The sequence below is a fragment of the Amblyomma mixtum genome, unplaced genomic scaffold, assembly GCF_055824585.1.
Source record: "Amblyomma mixtum isolate Tamu unplaced genomic scaffold, ASM5582458v1 scaffold_19, whole genome shotgun sequence".
NCBI classification, from domain to species: domain Eukaryota; kingdom Metazoa; phylum Arthropoda; class Arachnida; order Ixodida; family Ixodidae; genus Amblyomma; species Amblyomma mixtum.
In genome coordinates, this window is record NW_028317716.1 from 691,876 (window position 1) to 719,362 (window position 27,487).

The window sequence follows — 27,487 nt, forward strand, 5'->3', positions numbered from 1 at the left end:
GAAAGTAGCCAAGGAGACCTCCCTGCTGCTGAGGTTGAATGAAAGCCTGCTGAGATAGCATATGGTCCAGCAATCAAATGGAACCTCAGGCTAGCGCTCTTCATGAGCCGTCGCAGAATGCGCCGCGTGTTTCTTGCAATTCATTTCATACTTACGATATTTTGGAGAACAACGAAGCCTGCATGTGTTTTTAACCATACATTGATTAGGCTGAAGTCGTTACTCTTAAAATTTTGCAATGAGATATCTCGCTGCGACTCGGCGGTAGCGCAGCCGACTCTGCCGAGGCAAACAATATATCAGCGAGTTTCGAGCAAAACAGTTTCAGTAGGTGTCATCTGCGTGACGAATTGTTCAAACTAAACCCCTGAAACTGCTTTCATGTACATAACTGCTTTCATGGTTACTCTAGGTTGGAAACGAAAGCACTAAGGTCAGAAATGGAGATCTTTCTGAGTCTAAATGGCGCACACCCGGGAAGATATGAATTTCATTGCTCCACTGTCTATATTTTACAATAATGACGCATTCCTCCGCAAAATGAGGGCGCGGAAAAGTATCTTTATGTCCAAAGAAGTTGTCGACGCTCGATTATTTCGCTTTTCTGCCACCAAGCGCAAACCTTCGTCAGGGGTTCTGATCAGCGTACTGACGAACAAGGTCTATGGCAACATTGTGCAGGAAATCAGTCGCCCTGTATCCGATCGCGAAGTCTACGTGGCGGAACGTTTTCTGAGGGACCACGCGGTGCTCGATTACTAATGGCCCCAGCCTAGACACCAGGAGCGCCACGTCTGTGGAGTCGGCCACCTGGTCGCCATCCGATGAAAAGAGCGCCACGCGTGAGGTGATTTGCTCCAGAGGGTAGGCCGGGGGTGTTGCCTGCGCATAGATTCATCAACAAGTCACCAATGTCACTATTAGTAAAAAGCATTTCTCACCTTCTGCGCATTTTGAATTGTGTAAATTCAGCACCAGTCATTCGGCCGATTTCATTGGGGAAGGACTCTTTCGCTCACCAATACAAACAAAGAATCGTGTCACTCTACGTATTAGTGAGAACAAAACTCTCCAGGATGCATACAAGTGAATAAAAGCAAATACCTCGATTATTAGGCAGCTCATTAAAACCAATCTTGTGGAAGCGATAGTCGAACTCAAGCGCTTCATTGTGGTGCAGTAAAAACAGATGTTCGTTGCCTGTAGCGACACCTATGAGTATAGATCGGCTTTCCAGCGTCCTCCACAGTTCTGTCGCCGATAGTAGGTTGGCCGCTTACCGTGAGTACTTGCGATCTTCTGCTGTTGACTAGCATCCCGAGGTGGTGCCCAAGCTTACCCGAACAACTGGCGTAAGCTCGGGTAATTGCGGAGCACCGTTGCCGCAGCTGTGTGAGAGGCTTCTCGGGAAGAACAACGTGGGTCGCACAATCCCCATAGAAACAATTGCCTGCCAGTGCAGTTAGGCATAGCTTAACCACTGCGCCCTGCGGTAGTAGTGGCATGAGGACTCGCCGCCAACAATGAATGTTAAGTAGAGAAAGAACAATTCTGCACATATGGGCTCTATACCGCTAAATATCACGTCATACTCTTAAGGCAACGCTTAAGTACCCCCTCTAAAATAAGAGTGAACAACTGCTTTCGCACATCCACTCGAAATAACTACGTGTAATCCCTACCACTTTTTTGGGTCTAAACCTTCATTTCCCGTCACAGAAATGAAGTGCCCCTATTGGTCGTCTTGCTTGAGTGCAAGCAAAGGAGAGCTCATCCCAAGCTATTTCCGTGATGATGACACAGTTGTTAAGGTCGTTATGATATAATCGGCCTACTGTCAGTTTGAGATCGTAATTGCATCCACCTGAGATTCCGCACACGAAGACGCAACCGCACTTTCAGCGCGCCGCCTTAGCTCTCCTGAACTATGGTTTTAGTCGAGTGTGACAGTTGTAGCGTACGAAGAAGTAAATACTATGGCAATATCTAGTAAAAGTGAACGGAAGCACTTCGATGCTTGGCTGGAAAAACATCTCGCACTCAGCGATGAGAACTGTGACTGAATTAGCAACTACTGTGGATGTTTGTTCTTTTTTTTAAGTGGGAAATGATTGAAAGAGACAAAATGGCGAAACCCGTCACAAATCTACAAAACCGCATGTCAGGGGGTGGTCGTTGTTTTGCCGGCAGTGTGCACTTTATGAACTTACGCTTAGCAGCATGAAAATTTCCAACCTAACTCAAAAACCAGTTGTGTTCCCTGAGACTTACTGTCCTATTTTGAACGCGCCATTTTAAAGCGAATGCACTCGTTCAGAGTAAGACATCTCTTCAGATAATGTAGCAGCGACACTCTGGTCTGCGGTGGACACGGAGTTCGCCACCATGTTGCAAACGCTGACCACGCAAACCCGCAAAGCTCGCAACGCTAACTTCTTGAAACTGCGTGCCTACAATAGCCGGAAACTCTGACAGTTTATTCCGCCAGCTGTTTGATGATCTGCCATGCACTTGCTTGCGCAAAGCTTTTGTGCACGCTAAGCGCAGAAAGACTCCCGTAAGGCAACACGTAACCTGTCGTTAATTGAGCGCATTCCCTGCTTTTTTTCTCATCAGATTTTGGAGTATTCGGAAGGGGGGCAAGCAGGGAACTCAATGCTACCTAATCTTAATCAGTCATCTTTCTGTCAAGTCCAGTGTGGCTCTCTCATTGGCGCGATGAGCACACAGGCCACGATTCGACAATATAGTTGACTCAGTGTACGTTCTATGCACACACTGTTAACTTCGATTAATTTCGGTTATTTATTGAGGACTAGATGATCTCTGCTCGAACGTGTTTCCAATCGGCGTTCATAAAAGAGATATGGTTTTGATATTTGTAATGCCACGGCCGGATGGCTAATTATGCAAGTCCGCTAAAATCAGGTCATGGTATTGGCATGGCTCCCAGTTAGGTAGTTGTTTCCGAAAACATGAAATTAAAATTACCATATGCGCAATTTAGAGTACGTGATGGGAACCAAAAAAAACCCACACAATTGACCAGGGTGGAATGCAAGAAGGGGGAAGTAGCAAGGAGCAAACGGGAGAGGACGGCTGACGTAGGGAAACTATAAGTATCCCATCACCTGCGAGTCAGAATATTCGTTTGAGAAACCACAATGCTAACCATTCCCCTACTTGTACAAAGTAAAAGAATGCATAGTGCACACTGCAGGCCCATTAACTACCCCCTCTAACAGCTTTATAAATCCGTCTTTTAGTAAATGGCTTTCAGTGCGCTAGAATTACATGGGTTAGCAGACAAAAAGCCATATGCAAGTGAAGATGAGAGTAACACTGCTAGCGTCACGCCTGCTGCAGCCTATGGTTGGTAGCCCAGGTAAGCTCGAAAGAGGGTCAAGCCAGCTGCAGCCGAGTTGAGAGAGTCTGAAAGTAAAGACCGACAAATGCAGGTGGTGTGGGCATCAAAACGAGTGACAGGAGCCTTGAACGTGAACAAGCAGTACCAGGATTACAATATAACTTTGATAAATGGGATGCAAAACTGATGAACAGAAAGAAAAAAAGCAACCAATACGGCGCAAATGAAGTCGGTGTAGGAAGGTGCAATAGAGAAGACAGTACAAGTGGCTTCAGAGACCACCGGGCAACGCTAGGAGTAGTGAGTAGAATTGCAACGAGCAGCTCAGGGGGATTATCGCAAGAGCAAAGCAGAGGAAAGGCTGCAAGAATATTTAGGGTGGAAAAAGATTTTTGAAGTTGTAAACATTTGGACCAGGATAACTAAAGCTAAACAATAGAAACGATCAAGGGCACTTATGTCGCGTTTAGCTTAACCAGATATATTGCGGCCCAGTTTTGTTGCGGAAGCAACACTACTCTAGGTGCGAGTGATTTCGCGGAGCCCCGGAGAGCCCCAACTGCGCATGCGCGAGGAGCGAGTGTGAGACAGTTACTGCGTAATTTCCGTTCCTCAAATACAATTTTCATTTTCTTCGTTACGGCCCCTATTTCTCTTTCTTCTTTCATTCCGATTTCCTCCCTTCCTGTACGGGTTGAGGTGTCCACCGAGATGACAGATAATTACTGCTCCATTTCCTTTCCTCAAAAAGCGTTGCGTTAAAAGGGCAAGACATCGCGCCGAACAGGTGGTGGCGTTCCGTGGACTCCCTGGCAGCGCTACAACACACTGTCGCGTTCCACAGACAAAGCTTAAGCGTCCTTAATTAGCACTTCATTAGTATTTAGCCATCAGTCAATAATTCGCCAATAATTAGTAATTTTTCATTACTTAGTAATTAGTCATTAATTAAGTGTGACGTCATCAAGTGGTGACGTCACCAGTGCCACAGAGGCAGTTGAAGTGGTGCGGAAAACGCTTTCACCTCTACGCACTTTAGACAGTCTAAGTGCCCCCGAGATGCCGACACCGCTGCGATTGCCGCGCCGTTGCTTCCGCAATTCTACTCGGGATGGCCACTGGTTAAACCACTGGCAATTTTTTTCTCTCAAAATAGCCTATTGGATCCGTCCTTCAAGGCAGTCCATATTGGTCATTCGCTTTAAATAGCAGAGAACATTCGCTATTCGCGGTGGGTGAGGAGGCAGGCTATAGGGAAGTGGTGGGAAAGGAGAGAGAGACAATGTTTTGCTGGTCCTTTTGTACACAGTGAAGAGAGGCATAAAGGAGGCGAGACGTAGGCAAAGCAGGCGATCAACTGCATCACAAATTGAGCAAGGCCTGTTGTGACGTCGAGAGTAGCCCTTACTCAGGCAGCAGATTGCACTTCTGTAGGATTATTTTCTGACGATACCGGTGAATAACTTCCACTTAGAGATTAAAACATGGCAGCCAGTACCTGATTATAGCGCCGGCGATTTTGCTCTCTGCCGTAGTCATACATGACGAAATCCTTGGCCCGGTACATCTGGAAAAGCCACAGTTGTCATTTGCTTCGTCAATTCTGACTCTAAACCACGTTTTGCGCGTTGAAAAATGGCTGCCTATTTTGAAACCACATTGATATTTAGATGAAATGCTCGGACACTTTTGATGAAGCGCGCATTAAAAAAATCAAATCGAACAGCTAGCCGACATTGTGTGCTCTCATAGAGCACTGCTTTTTGGCATCTTTAAAACCTCGCGCAATTAGCCTTTCGATGTTGTACGATAATTTGTGAGTTAAGGGCGCCTTCTAGATGCGCGTCAAATTAGATTCCAGATATTGGACAGCCATCACCTTGTTGAAATCAACCTTGGTTGCCTTGTCGACTCTGCAACGACCTTCCAGCTGCTAGTTGTGACCGACCATTTGTCACGTAAAGTGCTGGAGTAGCGTCTCCTCGAACTCCCTTTTACAACGATTTTCTTCAAATTGTGTTCAGTCGCGTTCAATCTGTTGCGCAATATGCAAGGTGCATTCGTATGTTTCTTAACGAAGCAAGCAGTGGAACACCGACGGTATCCAAAAGGTGGTCATTTCGCTGCCAGTAAAACGCAAAGGCAGTTTTGCTATGGCGCTAGTGAACACTCTAGGAAGGTGGCGCTAGTGAACACTCTCGAGGGTTGTTTGCACGTATCATAAATACGTTTGAAAGGAGAAGATTTGACCGTAGCTCAGTTCGTACAGCACCGGACGCGAAATTCGAACGTCGTGCGTTCACCGATAGCGTGTGGTTGTTTTTTCTTCTGCTGCTAATGACTTAATTTCAAGCGATACAAGAAATGTACAATTAACCTCCCATTGATCTACGCCATTAAAACAGTAGAAAAAACTCTCCTCTTTCGTTTCTGGCTGATGGCTTCCTTCGTATAGATTAAAAGGGCATTGACACAATAACGTCGCTCGAGCGCCAGGATATCAGAACATACAGCAGATAATGCAGCATACCATTAGATAATATACAGCATTAGAGTAAACTTAATACTAGATAAAACATATATTCTTTCCATATATTCGAAAGAACATGAACAAGATATTTGTTTTTTTTTCTCAGTCCGGATGTTATTTTTTCAGTCCGGAGTCTCATCCCTCATCCAAGAGAATCTCAGAAATAATGCACAGGTATTAAGTTGTAGCGGAGTTAATGAATGTTCACCTGGTAGTAATGGAGGAAGTTCTGTACGGTGGTTCCGAGTGGATAGTGGCCTACGTACACCGGCAGCCTTGTCTGCAAAAGACGACATATTGAAGATTATACATCTTGACTGCGGTTCCACATATATTGGGAGCGCTGTGACTTGGTTCGAGATAATTCCACTTCGGGATGAATGACGTGTTACTGGCACGGTGGGTAAGCATGTTTTGAAAAGCCGTCACTAACTCGAGATTTTGGCGGTAGGAATCTTGGAGGGGCCATGTATAGTACTTAAAATCCATTAATGTGCAATGTGCCGCAAAAACTTGAGCACCATCAAAATAAATCGCGCAGCACAGTATATTCTGCATGTATTTCTGGTATATTCTTACACAAAAGAGGATCTCAGCAATGGGAAGCGTTATTTTTCAAAAAGTCAGAAAACAAGATAGGACATGTCGATTCTCGTCCTTCGGGGCTCCATCTTAGTCGCTTTCTATTAAGAACCACTATATCTCGATAATGGATCTTACTGAGCCGTTCGAAATGCCTCGTGTAGTTTCTGCCCTGACGAGAATTTGTTTGCACCGCTAGTATGGCGAATACAAGGTCGCACCCATCCCAGAAATCAGCTCCTCTTTTCTGCCTTCGTTACGGTCTTCAACTAAATTCAGTGCTGCTCTTGAAGCCCACACCAGCATCTGGAAAAGAAATATTGGCCTATCCTAGCGAGGTTTTGCCTGCCACCTGTGCAAGGGGCATTGAAATAAGGTTGCCATTATTAAGGTTGCAGCTCTGTTTGTCACTCTTACCTCGTTCAGCTGATACGGGCTGCTGAATGCAGTGAGTGTGATAGCCAGGGAGCACGTCTGCCCGCTGAGGAAGTCACACAGTTCTGATAAAAGCTCCGACAGGCCTTCATTTGCGCCGATGTAGCCAGCCCTAGTCAACGGGTAGGCAATGGCCTGCGATACGCAGCAACTCATCTTAGATGCAGGAGCTGGTCTAGTTCGCTTATTAGGAGGAAACAAAGAGGGCAGAAGTGTGATGTCAAATCTAGTTCAAAATGTAACCGCGCTTTTTGTTGCTTGTAGGTAATGCAGGATAGTTCTTTCTGTGAGCAGTACATTTCGCATACTTTCTGGAAGAGACAAAGGTTTCAACTGCGGACTTAAGTGTTTCGGCTCTGTAACTCATCAAAATCGCTACTACATATACTTTTCGTTCTATAACAGCCCATGCACACTAAGCTGAATATAAACTCTGCCTATAAATTCAGTCAGAACCAATTTCACTAACACGGCTAATACTAAAAACACAACCACGGCATTCTGCGGCAGAATAAACTTCTGCAGAGACACTTAAGACTGCTCACGTGTGAGAGTGCGGAAGCATTGTAGTGCTTAGTCATGATACTTCGCTGAATGATTTCAGGACGTGACTATGACTACTAGGCATGACTGTGCATTCTTTGTAAAACTTCTATACACCTTGCATTACCTTAATTGCGAAGTGCTGAGTTATACTACATTGCAGAATGATTATGAGTCATGATTATGACGACGGGTAGGACCACATATACTTTGCACAAATTTTGCACACCTTACATTATGCTACTTGAAAAGTTCTGAGTCATTATACTTTGCAGAGAGGCCATGAGTGATGACTTCCATAGGTCATAGTACGTTACGTTTAATCATTCATAATTATACATGCCCACTTACATGTGTTGTGATGTACACCAACGTAATACAACATCCGAATTGCGGGCCATGGACGGCGGACGGCTTTTATTCCAATGAGACGCAATATTTTCAGATTGATAGTAAAAGAAAGAAAAAGTTGCCACAGAGAAACCTGTTAGGAGACGTGTTTTCATATTTAATATTTGCAGTGTGCAGGAATGTCTTTCGGCTTGTCGCCGCCTTCAGCTGTAGAAAAATTGATGCGCAAAATTTATTTGCCCACCCCTTGAAACTCTTAAGGCTAATAACGGTTCAACGGATAACATGATAATGACGCTGTTTAGGTCAGTAATCATTTTCTAAAACGATAATATTTCTTGTCAATGCAAACATTCATTCTTTTATGCGAAGCATATTACTAGAGGTACACTACAGCCCTTCGCCGTGGTTACGCGCCGTGCACACCACGTGACACATGACGTCACGACAGAGGAAGAAGAGGGTCCACCTCGCGCCGTCGCTGGGGTTGCACGCCGTGCAAACCACGTGGTACAGTGACGACACACCACGTGACATACCACGTGACACATGGCGTCACGACAGATCGCCGTCACGCGCTGGGAGAGGGAGAACGATGCCATCACCCGGACACCGGAATGTCCTCGAGCGGAATCCCCGCGCATTTCGAACGCGCGTTCACACTCGGTGTAGGTGAAACGCTCGCTCCACCGGGCAGGCGGACGCGGCTTCCGTGGCAATCCAGGCGCTCACCCAACGCGCGTCTCGGGGTTAGTCGGCGTTCCGCTGTAGCCATGCCGTTGTCTTCCTCCACGACGAAGGCTTCTAGTGGCTGTATTAAAATGATCAAGTATTCAACCAAGGAAAGCCATGTATTAACAAGCCTAGCCATCAATATTGTCACGTTTTAGTGACGGCAGTCCAGCGGTCAGGAAGACACCAGAAATACTTGCAAACGAAGCTCTTTATTAGGGCTGACTTGCGCCCGCAAAAGAACTGAATCACTCGGTGGCGGCGTAAGCAACAAGCGTGCTCGTCAATCGTCGATCTACGAATGTCCGCCGCTCGCAGCATCGCTCAATTTAAAGCCGGCAAGGAAACTTCCAGATAGCAGGACAAGATCATCTACAGTAATCTGGAAAAAACTAGATGCAGCCTTTCATGGCCGCGATCAATGGAGATTAGACTGGTCGCTTCTCGTGTCACGAACAAAAATGATAACAGTCCTTTCCTGCTGCCTTGAGCCTGAACGAACCAACACTCCAATGATACGTGGCATTACCCCCCTTCCAAAGAAGCATCGTCTCGATGCTTTAAATTGAAATTAAACATGGTGAATGCTTCGAGAACTTAGAGTCTTTTAGCGTTCCTAATAAGGTGTAAGGGCAGCGGTAAAAGCTTCAAGTCTGGCCGTGTCGTCGTCGTCGTCGGTGTTGTCGTCGATGTTGTCGTCGTATTTGTCGTCGTAGTAGTCGTCGTCGTCGTAGGGATCGTCGTCGTCGTAGGGATCGTCGTCGTCGTAGGGGCATGGTGTTCTGTTTTCGTCAATGGAGGATCTTAGTTCTTGCGCTCAGGATCAACCTCACCTGCAGAGACTGCTTTATTCAGTTTAACCTTCGGGGGCTGGGGAAGCGTCCATGCACTGCGCAGCCTCGGCTAGGAGATACTTAGCGCGGTGACGATGGCGACGGAGAACGCGATAGGCGGCTCGGCGATGAGTATCCTTCTCGACGCAAAAAATCCTCGATTTCGGCTAGTCGCTGGCCGGGTCAGGGTCGTGGGGAGTCGTAAGGGAACCCTCGGATGCCCATTTCCCTGTATGGGCAGTATCGGAGAATGTGACCGGCTTCTCCGCAGTGGAAGCATTGTGGGCGGCGCTGGTCGGGTGTTCTCCACTCGACGCATTTCCTCGGCCGTGTACGACGCTCGTAGGACGGGCGAGTTGGGGCGAGAGAGCGGCGCTCCAGCGCAGCTGGCTAAGGGCGATAGTGGCTTGGGTCCCGCCGTCGAGGTACAGGACGGCGCACTGCTGCGGCGTAAGTCATAGCTGGAGGCTCCAGAGGCTGCGTGGTAGACTGGAGTCAGGTCTTCCGGCGAATAACTAAAAGGGCTGGCGTCACGACTTGCAGGGGTTGTCCGGTACCTGGAAGGCTACCCAGCATCTCCACCAGATGTCACGTTGTAGAGACGGCAGTCCAGCGGTCAGGAAGACACCAGAAATACTTGCAAACGAAGCTCTTTATTAGGGCTGACTTGCGCCCGCAAAAGAACTGAATCACTCGGTGGCGGCGTATAAAGAGAAGTTTATTTTATCTGTCATAGCATAGAAAATACAACAAAACAGATGAACTTAATTCTCTGATCATTCAAGCACATGCGCAGTGACGCAGCACTGAGCATGTCAGTAATGCAGTAAAAATGCCGATACTCGACCGCCGCGCAGGACGATAAAGTATGTCGACCATTTGCGCAAGAACTTAGCCTCGCTCATTGACAGAGCGTCCATGCATGCTTGTTCAAAGAGGCGCGTGCGCAGGCGCTGCAACATTGGGAACATTGTTCTTTGCGGACGCCCATTTAAGGATGCCACTCCACGCTGCCGCCACAAAACGAACATGCCGACACACAAGAGCATATTTTGAAACACTTCGGGAGAACTAGTGCGCGCTTCCAGGCGGGTTAAAAACATGCGTGACACTAATGCGGCGTAAGCAACAAGCGTGCTCGTCAATCGTCGATCTACGAATGTCCGCCGCTCGCGGCCTCGCTCAATTTAAAGCCGGCAAGGAAACTTCCAGATAGCAGGACAAGATCATCTACAGTAATCTGGAAAAACCTAGATGCAGCCTTTCATGGCTGCGATCAATGGAGATTAGACTGGTCGCTTCTCGCGTCACGAACAAAAATGATAACAGCCCTTTCCTGCTGCCTTGAGCGTGAACGAACCAACACTACAATGATACGTGGCAATATGCTCCGCATCTGACCAGGGTTAACCAAGTTAAGCCTCAGCCATTTTTTTTTCTGTATTCATTAAAGACTGAGCGACAGAAAGGACCTCAAACACCTTCTGGGGTTCTCCTCTTATACCACCGCGAAGTACTGTTATTGTTTTTTTTCTTTAAAAAGAAGTCACTCTACCAAACTATTCTACATGTTCACGATGGAAGCCGTAAGATACCTTGGGAAGAAATATACAACCGATTGTTTTTTACTTGTTTTTGAGTAGTGTACCAAAACAAATTCCTGAATTACAGATTAGTCCAGCCCATAAACTAAATTCAAGGATTAATTGAATGTTATCTTGAATAACCAATTGCTCATAGTTAACTTAAATATAAAAACCAATCGCAAACACTTAAGCGCGATATTTAAGAATGTTTTTTTCCGTTTATTGCAGCGCTGTTCTTCTCAAACGGTGTACTTTGAATAGATTACCAGAGTGAAAGGTCGGTGATAAAGCTTGTTTTCAGGCTTGAAAGCTGTCCTTTCACATCGAATAAGAAAAACATGACTGCCACAAACAATAAACTGTCCTTTTTTGTGCTCTGTTTTGTTTAATTTCTCCTTCCTTCCATAGCTATATGCACTACGCGGGGTACGCGTCACGACAAAAGTGATCACTTACAGCAATTGCCGGTGTAAATGGTATCAGCAGTGACAGCGGAGGTCCCAAATGGCTGACGTTCGCTACAGGACCGTATCCCACGACAAGGTCAACCTGCAGGCGCAAGAAATTTATTCCTTTCTTTAACTAAACATTTCAAACAATCAACCCGCTATGTTAGCGTAATCCTCTTCAGTTTAATTCAGCTCCGAAGCATCCTCAGGTCACAGAACGCTTTTTTTGTTATTTCTAAGTCATTCCTTCTCCGTTCCAAGCCGCTAATTGTCAGGAAGGTACTCGGGCCTAAAATGAAGTGCTGGGACAAAGCATGCAAACCGCCATCATTTGTTTTGAATTTTTTCTTTGTTTGGATATAGACTGTAACCAATAGAGCGATCGTTAGCTTAACCCATTTTTAGTAAGGTGGTATCAACAAAGTCGGATAACGACGGCATAAAGAGCCTTTTCCGCACGAAACAGCTTGGGAGATATTGAGCATTGCAGAATCAACTGGTCACAGCATCCCATGAAAGCTTTGTGCTATAGTGCCGACAAGCGCAATGTTTTCTGAAAACAAACGTTTAGGTAGCTGATTTATAATATGCTAAAAAAACCACCAACAAAGAATAAGCACTACCAAAACTGGAACTCTTTTCATCCAGGCATCTAATTAAAGGAGTTAGGATAACTACGGTCCTTTCTGACAAGAAAAGAGTTAAGGGCTGATGTTCAAACTAACACTGCAGCAAGAAATAAAAGATTTCCAAGCAGGTGTTGCCCATCGCGAATATTGTTAATTCATATGATTCAGTTCATTATTATCAGTGTTTTTCCACGCAATGGGTAAGATGTGTTTGTGCACTTAAAATATTTCAATCGGTCAGTATATTTCGAAGAAAAAGAACCTCGCCATTGCCACCTACTTTGTCGTTGTACTCAGGGCGAGTGGACAGCAGCACTAGAATGGCGGTCACACCTTGGGACAGGCTGAAGAGCGTCAGCTTCGAGGCGCCGGTGACGCTGAGAACAAGGTTGACGCTTGCCGCCAAGTCGTAGCGTCCGATCTCGTCGAAGCTGTAGGTGCACTCAATTCGATTAACTTGAGGGCTTTCGTGCATTCGAGCCATCACTGAATATTTTCAATTAGTATCATAGAAACTCACAAAGCTGCGCTCAGTAAACATCTGTGAGGTGCGACACACGCGCCATCACACATTTTTTTGGCAGCCAGCAGTAAAACGCTTTACAGAGGGACAGTGTATAGGCAGGAAGGACGAAACAAGAGCCATACGAGGTCTTCCCAAAATTTCTGTTTTCAAACACTGTAACACACCACCGGCTGGTAGTTCTCAGCGTTAAAAATCGTGCTCCGTTCCATTCTGTTGTTTCAATGCTATTCTCAAGTCCAGCATTCCTCCAGAAAAATTTCGAATATTGGAATATTGTGAAGTGCTGTTACGAAAATATGAAAGAAAATGACCCATTTTTCAATGCGCACCAAAATATTTCTTCTAAATTTTCTCCATCGGTTGAATCTAGTATTTGACTGCCATATAAAAGGAATGGGGAACGTTTTTGGTGACAGCGAATATGTTATTAGCAAAAAATTGCATGCCTACCCAGAGGGCATATGTGGTTACATGGATTGCTATAAAGAAATCCTACGATGTTAAAACTCTTTCTTGCCGAAAAAATTGCGGTAGAGTTTTAAGGTATCTATACCGAGTGAACATAGGAAAGCATCTGTTTAGCCTGGTTGGCTCGTCATTTTGGTTTGATGTACCGTCGGCACGTCTGGCCATGGTGTTAGATATAGCGAAGGGTAGTTTGCTGAGATGGGGAAAGCGCCGGTGACGAAGAGCCTTGCAGAAGTAATCGAAAACCTAGCGAGTCGTTAGGTAGGGCCCCAAAGAGCAGTTCGCCAGCACGAGCGTCAGCCACCCGCGTGAACAGCATCGTTGTCGTTGGCGTTGGCGCATGATCTTTTCCATTCCAGTAGTATTAGCTGAAGAAGATGATTATGTGCTGCGCACAGTGAAAGAGTGCTGCAGCGTAACAAGAATGTGATCTGCTGCGCCAATAGCACTACCATCTGTTGGTGAGCGTTCAGATATTTTATCGTACATGGGACTACATAGCCTGTATGAAAAACGCATGATGAACTGACATTGTGAATTGGTTGTTTCTTCTAAAGAGCATTTCTGTAGAATGATTGTAGGCGTAAAAGAAATGAGAAATATATGCCTAGACCGAGTATGAACCGGAGTGGTGCTTCCTCTTAGTGTTGTGTTGTTCATTGCTTTTTTCTAGTTTGTTGTTGCTTAGATGTGTCGTGTTGTGATGTGTTACCTATGTGCTCCGAATTTATTTACTGTTTCCTCGTGCTTCGTTGCTTATGTGTGTTTATGTGCCATTTCTTTTTAATGTTTGGAGATAGCTCATGAAACATTCCGTTAGTATAATAAATATTATATTCAATATAATCAATATAATGAATATATAATGAATATTGTGTTGAAAAGAAAGCGGGAAAGCACAGTGCTCTCGTTGAGCGACGAGTGAACAGGCCGCCTAAAGATCAAGCTTCGCACAAATTCGGTGATCTAACCTGACGTCGTTAAGTTGTGCTTTCGCACTAAAATGCTTTTCTCCAGAATTGCTGACTTTCTTCAGCCAATTCGAAATCGCACCTGATTATTGTGATTGCTGTTTGTTCCCTTTTATTCACTTTGACGCCCAGGGATATAAGTGCAAAAACGCGACACCTTGTTGTGCGCGCTAGACATGCTACTCCATATGGGGAATTACCTAGGACGCCAACAGACATGAGGCTGCTCGTACTGCCTCCGTATCTCTCGAAATTGCCGTTTTTCGTCCCCCCCCCCCTTCCTGCGCGGTAGATGGCCTTGTCCGTCCAGCAGCTGCCCTCTGTTTTCTCTGCCCGCCCCGTCTCCTAAATCACTAAATTATCTTGCCTCGAGGATTCTCCACTGCCTCCAACCTTGAAGAAACATCCTGTATTCCGGGCCAGCAAAGTGAAATAAGGGCGCCTGGGGCAGTGTACTTTCGCGTGTCTGGCGCCTCCTTGTTCAAAGATGTGTGCCTAGGCGGTAAACGTCGCAAGTCACCTTTTCTGTGGGCAGATATAATGGGCTGCAGGGCCCGGCTTGCAAAAAAAAAGCCGGTAGTCTATGTCGTTGGTGAGAGTAGATGTAAGCTTGAAATTCTCTATGAAGGGCTTAGGTTTTTCCAGGATGGCTCATAGGCGGCAGCATCAGCATTCGGCTATTGGACCAGTCTTTCGTCTGCAGAACGCGCCGCTGCCTTACCCCACTGTGTTAGATCTAAGCATAGCTTATCGTCTCTCTGGCTGCCTTAGCGAGCTACGCAGCCTCAGTTATATGCGTCCTTTATTAACCTCTCATATGAAGAACCTTAGTATGACAAGTCCAATATAGCAATATTTCACGTGTTAACCTTGGATATAAAAAACCATAGTATGTCTTCTCGAATATAACACACTTTCGTGTGTTAACCATGTATATAAAGGCAGTCGTGTATTAACCTTGTATGCCGCCGCGGTGGCTCAGTGGTTATGGTGCTCGGCTACTTACCCAAAAGACGCGGCTTCAATCCCGGCCGCGGCGGCTAGAATTTCTTTGGAGGAGAAATTCTAGAGGCCCGTGTACTGTGCGATGTCATTGCACGTTAAAGAACCCCAGGTGGTCGAAATTTGCGGAGCCCTTCACTACGGCGTCTCTCATAGCCCAAGTTGCTTTGGGACGTTAAACCCCATAAACCAAACCAAACCTATTAACCTTGTATATAACGAATATTCATGCGTAAGCCCGCACCTAACGAACCTTACTATGCCACCTCGGATATAGGAGTTTTCGTGACTGGACCTCGGATATAAGCAACTCAGTGTTTCCACCAAGGATATAGGAAACCTAGCTATACCACCTCGGATATAACGAACACGTGGCTGCTAACGTGTTCAAACTACAAGTGAAAGATCACCTAAGAGATTTTAGCGCGCAGAGCACTCGTCTTCCTTCGCCGATGTTGCTCTACGTGGAACTTCGTTCTTCCTATTTTTTTTAGTCCTGTGCTGAGCCCATTTGTCGTCTCTTGCTGCTTTCGTTGTTTGACATGGCGCAACCCTTGGCCGCTCTTTGGTTTAATTATCATACATTAGCGGACCAGAATGAATGGACCATCAATAGCGAAGACGACAGTTTTTCGCACACTGTGTGAAAGGTTACCAGTTGGAGTCCGAGGCACTAGAGGATGCGTTGACAGCCGAGCGGTTTTAGGTATAGGGAAATGAAGTTGGTCTTTAGGCGCCGCCGCTGCCTCGAACCCCATTCGACGTCAGTTTCATCTCGAAATTTTTTCTACTTGGTACCAGTCTGACAGTAATCGATAAACTTCGGTTTTAGGTTCACCGAGCTCACCGGTCGTCGTTCGCCTTAGTTTGGTTAAAATAGGACCTAAAACCATTGCACGCTAAGATGGGCACCCCTGGAGTCTCACAACGGATATCGAGAGCGCTGCGCATGGAAAAGGGGTATATTTAGAACACAGTGTGCGTCTTACCTCCACTTCGCGTACTGAGGGTCCTTTTTGGAGAGTGTTGTGTGCTTCGTATACCGGTCCGCCTCTCTGGAGCTCATAGACCAGACATCGAAGCCGGCGTCAGCAAGCAGGAACCCTGCAAAGAATATCGGTGGTGCTTTTTGATATAACTAATGAGAACAAGAGCGACATATGACTAGCATCGAAACCTCGCAAAAATCGCCTAAATATGCTAAACGTTACGAAACAGCCGCATGTGATTATCCAGATCGCAGCTTCGGACCAAGTCCTTTAAGCGGACGATGGAGTTGCAAAATTTACAAAATTTGTGTGTGGGCAGTGGATATTTATTTTTTCGGTGTCGGTGAGTGTTTTAGACCTAAGGACTGTGCTGGAAATTTTCAGTTTTCCTCAGGTGCCGAATTTGAGGGGTGACAGTCATGTTTGACTTACATAAAAGAAAGCTCTTATCTGTCGAAAAGTTAGTTTGTGATGTGGTACGTCAAGGATACCCAGCTTGGCGCTACGTGTAGCAGCAAATTGTTGCTGTAGGAGAGAAGAGAGGAAGCTTGTAGGTAGGGCGTGTGCGGAAGAATAGAATGGGCCGATTTTTGTTTCATTTAATGTGGTTTAATGTTCCTAAGCGACTCAAACTACGTGTGGCGCATTAAGGGCGATTGTGGATAATCTGTACCTCCTGGAGTACTTTTACGTGCACTGACATCGCAAAGTACGCGGGCCTCTAGCACTTCGCTTCCGCCGAAATGTGACCGTTCTCGGTGATAATCGAACCCGCGCCTTTCAGGTTAGCAGCCGATCACCATAACCAGTAAGCCGCTACCTTTGGCTGGAGATTATAGCTGGTGATCTCGCACTGGAGCATATTTATATCGATGTTATTGACTGGCCACACTGCTTCTAGAAAGTTGAGTAAACTTTTTGAATGGTGGGTACAGTAGGCGGCTGGGCCGAAGAAACCATTCTGCCTAGTATCTCCACACGGCAATGTAGATGATTGGGAGTGTTTTCAGAGAAATGCCAGGTTACACCGGAGCGGCATGCTGGCCACCAACCATTTGAAGCACAGCCGGCGGTTTGGGCTCTAAGCTCCAGCCACAGGACACAGGCAGATATGCATGCTAAGCCCCAGAAAACCAATTATACTGTTCAGATCTCCGATGCGGCGTGTAATAACGTCGAACAGAAGGGTGGCTCATCTCTACGTTGGCTCTACTGTAACCTACATTCCTGACTGCTACCGCATAAAACAGGTGAGTGAAAGGGGGTCTTTGGTCCCTGGGAAAATAAATATTTTGTGTGCAAAAAACCGGAAATCCGCGATGATCTTTCTTTTATGCTCTTAAGAAAAGGACACTTTTTGGGGAGTTCCAGAGAGAACTGTCAGTGAAAGAGAAGTTTCTATTCTATGTGCACAAAATACAATATCTACCTCAGCACAGAGAGGTTAGGGTGCTCTGTTAGCTTATCATACCCTCCTAATGCTGCGCAGAATATGCCGAACTTATGCAGCATTACGCACTACAGGTATTGATGCCAGTCCTGTGCTAAAACACATTAACGCCTGTGTGTCCTTATTCATGAAATACAAGGTTAACGGCGTGCTAGATTGCGTTTCGAGATAAAAGCATCACAGTGCAAGTCTACTTGTTACATGAACGCTGCAAGGCCACGGAGAGCTGTGCCTCTCGCAAACACGAGCCTTATATATGGTTTATTCATTAGATATGCGTTAAGCCACGCAAAAAAGAAAGGAAAGCTCTATTCTGCAGTGTAATGGTAGTCGATTTCGGTAGTAGCGCTCTGTTTTTGCTATAACTGGCAGCCTTCTGTGGATGCAGATTATTTGTATTTCTAGATACGAGAGGGGTTTTGATTTGCAATCTTCGTTACATAAGTTCTCTTTATTATGCCTACTAATGCGATTTTTCTCAGTGTAGGATATCCGTCTGGTTACCTTTGTCTGGTAATTGTGGCTGAAAGGCATGAGCGAACGGAGAGTGTCAAGGCCTGCAGTAGGAAGAAATCTACTAGGCCTTGTATCGGTGCATTCAGCTTTATGGTTTGAGAAAGTGGCTCCAGGTTCATTTTTTAGCTGTCGCCAGATTTCGGTCTGAGACTTCTCGCAACTTTCCCCAAGTTCCTCCGCCCATACTCCAAAAGCAACATTAATTTAAGTTGCCCAAGTTTTGGTTCTGGTCTCGTCTATTAATACAATTCGCTAAAAAGGTTGTCTTACAAGTGATTATGGAGCCACAAAGTGCTGTACCTTGTAAAGAAAAGCAAACGTATCGAGAAAACAAACGAACAGATGAAAAGTTTGGAGGGTGGTCTTATACGACGGGGCTGCTACCACCGTTCATAACTTGGTGCCAGTACAAACTTTTCGTTATCAAATGAAATCGCGGATGGGTAAGTGGAGAAAAGGACGGCATAGTATGTATTAGCGAGGACACTGAAGATGAAAACTTTACTTTTTGATGCTATTTTCTTTTGAAATGATAAGAAATCAACACTGTACGTGAAACAAGCGGGAAAAAGGTCAAAAGCACTCAAGCGTAATGTGTACGAAATTCAACAGGCGGAGTTATTTGCTTTTCCTCTTGAGAAGCCTCACACATATCACACCTTGCATGTCGGTTGCTGCTGCTACTGCTCTAGAAATTGCACATTGTTCAAACACGTGTTCAAGAAAGCCGGGTAATGAATCAGCTACATTGTACCCGGTTCAGTAGGTTGGGAACAGCTGAGCTTAGCTTAATCATAAGTGCTTTTCGCTATGGGTTTACCTCTCCAAACACCTTCTGAGTCTCCATGAAGCAACATCTTCAGGTAAAAGTCGGTTTTAGCCGATTCTTGCACACTGAAATAATTTCCTAAGTATCGGGTCAATGTCTCTTTCTTCCGGATAATAAATCTTCTATAGCGGGCTGCCACTCAAGACCCAATGCGCATATGCGCCTCAAAGGAGGCCGTCCAGCCACTGGTGCCAACCAATTTCCATGACGCCGCGGCTAATCCGCTTAAGCCGTGGTCGATCCCCATTCATCGCCACCCACTGCGAAGTCACGCTAGGATGTTCGAGGGGATTAACAACGATTTCATGAGAATGAGTGGAGGCTTTTAGCTGTAGGGTTTCCGTTCAGGTCGATATGCAGCTTTATTCTTGAGTTGTATCCCACTGTAGATGGAGTGGGTTTTCCAGTTTAAAAAGCTGAAGTTACCTTAAGAAAAAATTACGATCGGGTGCTTACTACAGAGGGGTGTGTTCGGTCGAGTGATGATCTGAAACCTCTTTGAAAACTTGTTTTCATGAAACAGATGAATTGCAGGATAAGTTTGGGAAGGGCTTTTTAGAAGCGAGAGTGCAGAACATGGCTACCAACGAACCGTCTTATCGGAGTCACGGCATTAGGCTTTACCCCTGCTAATGACACCATGATTCAAGGTAATGGCGCCTTTAAAATGGTGATTTCGGTTATGATTACGGGGTTTCACGTCCAAAAGCGACTCAGGCTATGAGGGACGCCGTTGTGAAGGGCTATGGTTAATCTTGATCATCTAAGGTTCTTTAGCGTTCCCTAAAATTGCACAGTTTCGGGCGTCTTGCATTTCACCGCATTCGAAAATTCGACAGCCGCCGCCGGGATCGAAGCCGCGTCTTTAGGGTCAGCAGCCGCGCGCCATAACCACTGAGCGACCATGGCGGCTTAAATATTGTTGTTAAAGTGATGAATACTTTCGCACTGTACAAATAAAGGTAGGCTGGTATTCCTCAGTCTCGGGAGCGCTCCGTAGGAGATCCGAAACATACGCCAAGAATTTTTTGAATACATTAGGAAAAGAAGGTTTCATTGGTAAATCATTTTGCAGTGTAGTCCTCAATTTTCAAGTTTTTTTTATGAAAGAAGGAGCGAAAAAATTCGGCGTCTTATCTATAGCAGAAAAATAACGTTTATAGTAAAATAGCTGCAAAATGTTTTCCGAATAACACGATTTCTGCCCACATATGAGCTCCAAAAAGATTCCGCAATCTTCACTCCCCGAATTACGGGAAAAATAAAACCCGAAAACGACGGGCCTCTTTACATAAAGCATTCTTATTACGACACAGCCCGTGGCTTCTTCAGTTGCGCTTGTGAAGGAAAACGGTGGCTTTATATAATTCTGCGTGAATTACCTCCGCCTTTATAAGATATGCGCGAGGGCTCGCACCCGCTCCCACCTGCTGACGACGAAAGGAACTGCTGACATATGACCGAGCTGCTTTATTCGATTAGTTCACGATCTGGGTACTCGCAGGTTCCATTGGAAGTACTGATCGTCGTGTGACACCTGAGGGCTTGTGTGAGTGCAGCATTTTGATTGGCCTGTAGTTAAATACGGGCGTCTGCTGCATAAGCGGCCCTGTCGTCTTTTCTCCAGACTTCGAGACCCAACTCGACCGCTTCAAGCACATCTTGACATGCCTGTCCGAAGCCGGCCTCTTGCTCCATGTATAAAAAAGATATCACTTTGGCGCACGTCAAGCGGACATTTTAGATCCACGTATGTCCAAGGACGTCGTCTGTCCAGAATCTAGAAAGATTCGTGCTGCGTTCGCCTTCAGAAACGCTGTACCCCAAACAAAGGTCTTCGCAACTTACGAGGTCTAGGCTCCTACTTCTACCGGTCAATTCTCTCCTAAACTTCAACTAACACTCTTTTCACATTTCTACTGGTCCACAATGCAGATTTTTTTCTCTGGTCGCCAGTCTGCGATGCCGTGTACACCATGTGTCATCACCTGGACGCCTGCTCACACTGGGCCATTCCGGCTTGAAGGCTCTTCTGGATTTGATAATTGTTCATTGGCCATGCGCGTAGCGTGTTCACAAAGGCTCAGTGCTAATGCTCTGTTTCTGAAAAAGAGCCTTCAGCACCCTCTGGGCACTGGCCGTACTTCACCTTAGGTTTATGACCGACCTTTTTAACATTGTGACTGGCCACGTTGAACATTGCTGGAGTCCTAGTCTTAAAGACCCATCTGGTCACTTCGTCCACTGGGCTCTTCGCTTCAGCACTATGGCACAAGCGCCAAAATCACAAGGGCCTTAAACATCACCTCGCGAACTTTCATTTCCATTGCATTGTTTAAGTTGAGATAGTCAGCCTCTCCACCCTCGACGCTGGACCGCCGTTGCTCCTCGTGAACTGGATGCCAGCCTTCAGCGCCTGATAACCCCCTGTGAATAAAGTCTCGGCTTGATTTTTACAGCTGTTTAGCTGTTTACAGCTAAACCCTACAGCTGTTTAGCCAAAACGCGCACTGCGGCGCCTAGTTTCTCATTTCGCGATTCGGAAGCCTCATTTTTATTGTCACCCGCAGCTACGAGCCATAACGAAAGTATATGAAACGCAAAAAAAACAGGGAGGGCAGAGAAGACACAAACAACTGGACTGGCGCTGGACTAACGACTGAAATTTTATTCAGAACGGCAGAGCTTTAAATACAGAAAGGCCATCACATATCCAAGAAGAAAACATACCGCCATAAGATTGTATAACCAGCAGCAAAACCACTCAAAAGATGATCACAGGGGTCGTGAACAACATACACCCTGAAAATAACGGGAAGGCATGTGCAGCTGCCCAAAAACCAGAAGAATCATGAGAAACAACACAGCAGGAAGTCATGTATCAAAGTCTGAGACACGGAACTCATTAAGCGTAGCAAACGCAGAGTCAAAGACGTGAAAGCAAAACAATGAAATAACACCCCAGGAGACCGCCGGCAAAAACAGAAGTGAAAACCTAACAAACATAGAAAAAGCAGTGACAAGGAAGGGAGAGAAAACAGTACTGGAAAACAAGGCACCCAGCGAAGGGAAACCCAAAAACACAAAGGTGGGGCTGACCAATCCTAGCATCCAGAAATACATTTCTTTCTTGGATAAGGCAATCGATGGTTTGCTTACGCACCAGTGCCACATGCGGGCCTCTTCAGGGCTATCAGGGACACGATAGAGGAGGAAAGAGCGGTTTGGTTCCAAAATGCTACCGGTCTTAGCGGCAACAACTTCCTCGTAGTTCTAGAATTCTACCTGAACTCAACTGTTATTCACTTTGATGGCAAGTACTATGTACAAAAAGATGGTATACGTTTTGGATCGTCCGTGGAACCGGTCCTGTGCAACATCTATCTCGAAGCGATGGACAAAAAAATAGCACAACACCTTCTTGGCACAAGCGTGACCAATGTGGATGATTTCCGCACTATTGGGAAAGGCGCACTGGATATTCCAGCGATTATAAGCCTTTTCGAAGATAAATCTCATGGCCTTACTTTTACTGCTGAGCCAGTGCAGAAGAACCACATCCAGATCTTAGATTTATGCATCTATGTTTCAGAACGCCGTTTCTGTTGGATGTACAACTGTCGCTCAAAAAAAAGCCCTTCCTTATGATAGCGCCCACTATCAGCTTGTTAAAAGGGAGACTGTTAGTAATAGCCTGCTGTCAGCCTTGACAAAAAACTGTGAGCATTGTGCAAAGGAAAACCTTCAGGGCCAAGTAAGGCGCTTGAGGGGTTCTGGGTATCCAACAAATGTGACATCCAGTGTATCAGAAGGCATTCTGCAAAAGCTCAAGCAAAAAAGAAACAGCATGCTAGGCAGCAAGTTAGGAGTCCTGTGCAAGTCATGCCATACTACGAAAAGCTGTCGCACAATTTGAAGAAAATAGCCGGCAGGCAAAAGATTAATCTAGCATTCTCTGCGCCATGCAAGCTGTCTACCATCTGCAGCATGATGACCAAGAGAAAAGAGGGTGATGATTGCGGAATCAAACATGCGATGCAATCAATGAACTGTACCACGAGAGTCGTGTACGTGATTCCGCTTCTGTGTGCTGGTTCCTACATAGGGCAGACTGGTAGGTGTGTAAATGAACGTTGAGCGGAACATGCATGGTGTGTGAATGGCAATGCGGGCGTGCATCTGGCGAACCTCTGCAAGAAATGCAGGAAGTGGCTTTGCGAGTATGACTGCAGATAGAACTGCGACTTCAAGTGCGAGTCTCGGTTTGGGGAGTCGGAAATTTGGGCCAGAGCGAGGAATGTGGCCGTGGCCTTGCTGATGTCCAGGGGAGGGTACTGGTACGTGAGCAAACCATCGATTGCCTTATCCAAGAAATAAATTGGGTTCTTGGACCGTAGCGTTGGTTAGCTCTGCCTTTCTGCTTTGAGGTTTCCCTTCACTTGATGCCTTGTTTTCTCGTACTGGTTGCTTTCACTTCCTTGTCGCTGCTTTTGGTAAGTTTTCTAGGTTTTTCTTCTGCTGTTGCCGGCGGTCTCCTGGGGTGTTATTTTGTTGTTTTGCTTTCACGCGTTTGACTCCGCGTTTGCTACGCTTAATGACTTCCGTGCCTCAGCCTTTGATACATGATTTCCTGTTCTGTTGTTTTTCATGATTCATCCATTTTTTGAGTAGATGCACATGCCTTCCCGTTATTTTCGGGCGGTATGTTGTTCACGCCCTGTGTGATAACCGTCTGAGTGGTTTTGATGCATGTTATACAATCTTATCGCGATTCATTATCTTTTTGGACATGTGATGGCCTATCTGTATTTAAAGCACGTCTGTTTTCAATAAAATTTCAGTCGTTGGTTCAGCGCCAGTCCTGTTGTTTGAGTCTTCTCTGCTGTCCCTGTTTTTTGCGCAGCATATACTTTCCTTAAGATGAGCCAGCGACAAGCCCATACCAATATTTTCATCGACTGGCAGTCAGATGGCCGAAAAAATATTGCTTGTTATTTCTCGTCATTTGCGATCTCAATTAGAAGCATCGTTCTACGCTGGGGAGCTCCCCGGTCATGCGGGATTGTTGAAGACTGGAACTGACAACCGGCTGCTGTATTACAGATGCTGCGGCATCTCCAACTCGGCCCTCGATTGAGTCCTGCCCTAGATCGGCTGTCAACGCGCGCAAGACATTATTGCGTCGTTGAGCTGGAGAGCTGCACCCGCTACCTACACCTCCTCCACGGTTCGACCGCTGCGACATTGATATATACAAAAAGCTTGCGCACATTCTCTTTTGAATACATTATGCCATCATCGCTGTTTTGTATCCAAAGCAACAGTTCACTTTGCTGCAACAGCACATGACATGGAACCCTTAAATTTCTTTTCTTTCGCGCATTGCCATGGTGCACATCGTAAACTAATCGATTACAAAAGACACCTCTATTTATTAACTTATTTCAGAATACTGCAGGCCACTGCTGGGCCCAAGCAGGAGTGAATTTACATTGTTACATAACCAAAAGAAGAAAATTATACAATATTAGCAGCACATGGATGGAAAACACACATATAAACAATATTAGCAGGTGAGTAGACTATGTAACGCATCAGAAAATTTTTGCGAGAAAAAAACAGATGCCGGTAACGAATTTCAATCTTGCACTTTTCTAGGAAAAAAAAACTGTATTTAAAACTTAGTTTTGGCGAAAAGGGGAGGAAGTGATTGCTCCTGAATGTCCCGAGTCCTTCTGACTAGAGGACGCTTAATGCACTCCGGAAGCTTCAGTTTATTTTTGCCTTTTAAACTATTAAACAAGAATACCAATCTATTAATAGTTCTGCGGATTTCTAGTGTAGGAATGTTATTTGATATCATTAACTGAGAGGAAGAGTCTTCCCTTTTATATTTTTCGTATATAAACCTAACCGCTTTCCTATTGACTTTTTCAGGCACCATTATGTCCTTTTTAGTTTACGGGTCCTACACGACTCTTTCTATCTGATATCTTAAAAGCAATGCTTTGCGATTTCTTTGCGAGAAAACAACCCGTCCGAGAATAATTAATATATTTTCTGATTTTTCACCGCCGTCCTGGAAAGCGCGCCTGTCTCAGTGTTTTTAGTGGCTTGAAGTCGCCGAAAAACCGCACCCCGCTGTGATATCACAGACAAGGATACAACTAAATCAGGAATGCAACGAGGACAAAAGTCATGGCACTGACCGTCACATAACAAAAATATACACTTTCAGGGTTCTACAGGGCTGGAAGACCCCGCTAAGTTTATATAAAAAGAACCAGAGAAATATCCCTCGACCAACACTGCAGCAGAAAGTAAGCTCTATGAAACAGTGTGGACCGTAATAAAGAAGGCATGAGGTAGTTGATTCAATGCATCGGTCTCTTTAACTAGAATAATGAACAGTTGAACGACCATTTGCATGTGCCATAAAACAAAGAACATTTAGTCTTTAGTCACAGAAAACAACCAGTCTCTTTCACTGCGAGTTTCTTTGTAAGTTTTCATCTCGTAGAATTAAAACAAACGACTTCTCAATACGACTTAGTGATGCGCCACTTTCTTGAAGGTCGTTAAATATCATTAAACAATGGATGAAGCTTTCCTACGTTTCCGAAGCTGCTAGCGCGGAGGGGTACTGCGCATGTGCTTGCCTGGAGACTGTGAAGGGTAGTTGAAGAACCAGACGTCCGAGGCGCTCGCGAACACCGGCACGAGTAGAACGGGATGACCGGTTGTTCCATTCTGCTGCGTCGTTCCATTTCTTCCATGGGGCACCCTGTCCACTTCCAGAATGTAGCCGTCCTCAGTGGTTGTGTGGCTAATCTCACAAGGGTAGCCGAAGTAGCTCACCAGTTCACACTTAGTTGAAATGCGAGAAAAAGACGTTTTGTTTATGTCATATATAGTCTATATTGATTGAATCTGCATTCCCTCCAAAAGAAATTGTGGGCAAAGAAAAGTGACCAGATCAACACAGCCTGAGAGGCTCCATTTAATTTTGGTACATATTGCTGGCAGAGCACGCTTATTTAATATTTTATTGCTTTTGTTTTTTAAATGCCGTCGAAAAGCTAAATCCGCAGTAAGGCGATTCAAGCATTTCAAAAAGAAACAGCAGGAAATGTGCCGCCCAGAATGCAAAAAATAAGCGTTGAAAGCAAGTATGTCCGCGTTCAAAGATCTGCTGTCTTCACCAGTTGAAAGAAGTTAAGAAAATGTAAGATTCACTCTTCAGTGCTATAAATAGAAATAAAATCAGTACCTCTGTTACATTTTAACGCCTTACATTCCTTGGGAAGTAATGAAAGTTTAGTATATGCGAGTGCTGTACTGGCGGTGTATCTGTAAATTATGTCACTTTTTTTAAGGTATCGTAACTTCATGTCAGCTGTATAGATTTTCTAACCAGCATTAACCGCGCGTTTCACCCTGGTCAATTCTACAGGGGGCTAGCGCTGCTCTTCGAAACGCTGTTCCAAAAGATAATGTACAACCATCCCCTAGCGATTCCCGAGACATTCTCTCTACCATTATGGCACCTAGTCCTGAAACTGAAAGGAACTCTTCGGTGTGCAATTATTGGGGTCCAGCTTCTGTTCCAGCAAAGGGTACGATTTTTCAAACTCGGATTCGGCTGAACACACTGCGTATTTCAAGTACATCCTTGACTGCAGCTCGTGGTTTTGCTTTGTCTATTAATCTATTTAGCGCAAACATGCTGTTGTGTTCTTCCTTTCGGTAGTTTTGCGTTCTTAGCAAAGTATCTGCAGCACGACATAGCAAATATATCCGCACTGCTAAGTGAGTCTTCAGAACTCCGACATTTCATAAATTTCAGCACTGTCGAGGAAACAGAAAACCTGGTCGCTCCCGGAGAATACCACGGACTTGATTATGAAGCAAAACACTTGGTTATTCATTGTGTTGGATTTTATGAAAGGTTCACGTGGCATCGGTTCCTTACTTCCATCGACATTACTTTTCGTTTTTCAAATGGCTCGCATATGCAGTCCGCGTAGAATTGACCTAGCTCTATATGAACAAATAGAAAATTTTAATCTTGGGCCAAAATATAGAAAACGCAACGCCAAACAGTACAAATAGACAGAAGGATAAAAACCATGTATGCATGGAAGGTCCTGCTTGCGAGAAGTGGTTGAGAGATGCATTGATAACTAGGTGTAGTCTCAGTTCCAGATTATGCGTGATAAGCATTCCAATATACATGAATGCTCGCTGGCAAAACATTTGCTAATTTCTTTGCAGAAAACTTCGCAGTGAAGGCTTTTCTTACTGGGGATAGGCGAGCTTGTCTCTCCAGTTCGTCCTCGGCGGTGCAGAGCCAATTCGTAGCCAGGGCGGAGAGCACGCTGAATAGAATAATGGCACGCAAACAAGGCCTCATGTCCTTAGCTTCCAGTTTCCGCGGCATAATGTGCTAGCGACGCGTATGCTGCGATCGGTTATATATCTTGCAACCTCGCATTTCGCATTCTGCAGCTGCTCTTTTTTTGTTTTACGCTCAAAACAGGTGCGGTACTTCTGCATAGCGCTGAAAAACCGCCCCCCCCCCCCCCCCCCCCCACATTTCCCTGTTTTCACAATTAGAGCCTGAGCACTTCGTAACACCTGCTTCGTTTTTCGGCTATTTCCTGTTGCAACGCATATGATGAATGTTCCAATTCTAAATT

At 45.4% G+C, this 27,487-nt stretch overlaps 1 protein-coding gene across 1 annotated transcript; it reads right to left on the minus strand.

Annotated features, from left to right (window-relative positions):
* Window positions 1-587: 587 nt before the first annotated feature.
* LOC149324757 (lipase member K-like) lies at window positions 588-27,215 on the minus strand. The gene is made up of 9 exons (XM_089565280.1): window positions 27,091-27,215; window positions 25,448-25,655; window positions 15,994-16,108; window positions 12,318-12,468; window positions 11,416-11,508; window positions 6,897-7,049; window positions 6,106-6,177; window positions 4,866-4,934; window positions 588-882 (listed from the first exon to the last, which is right to left on the minus strand). Exons 1-9 carry the CDS (start codon window positions 27,199-27,201, stop codon window positions 628-630), a joined length of 1,227 nt encoding a protein of 408 aa, XP_089421406.1. The 5' UTR covers window positions 27,202-27,215; the 3' UTR covers window positions 588-627.
* Between the last annotated feature and the right edge of the window lie 272 nt (window positions 27,216-27,487).

Bases quoted from the DNA above. Each gene is read 5' to 3' on its own strand.
- LOC149324757 (XM_089565280.1), bottom strand. From the start codon at position 27,201: ATGAGGCCTTGTTTGCGTGCCATTATTCTATTCAGCGTGCTCTCCGCC. The intron at 4,935-6,105 runs GTGAACATTCAT...TGGCTTTTCCAG, and splicing joins ACTTCCTCCATTACTACCAG to ATGTACCGGGCCAAGGATTT. The intron at 883-4,865 runs GTACTGGCTGCC...ATCTATGCGCAG, and splicing joins ATCGCCGGCGCTATAATCAG to GCAACACCCCCGGCCTACCC.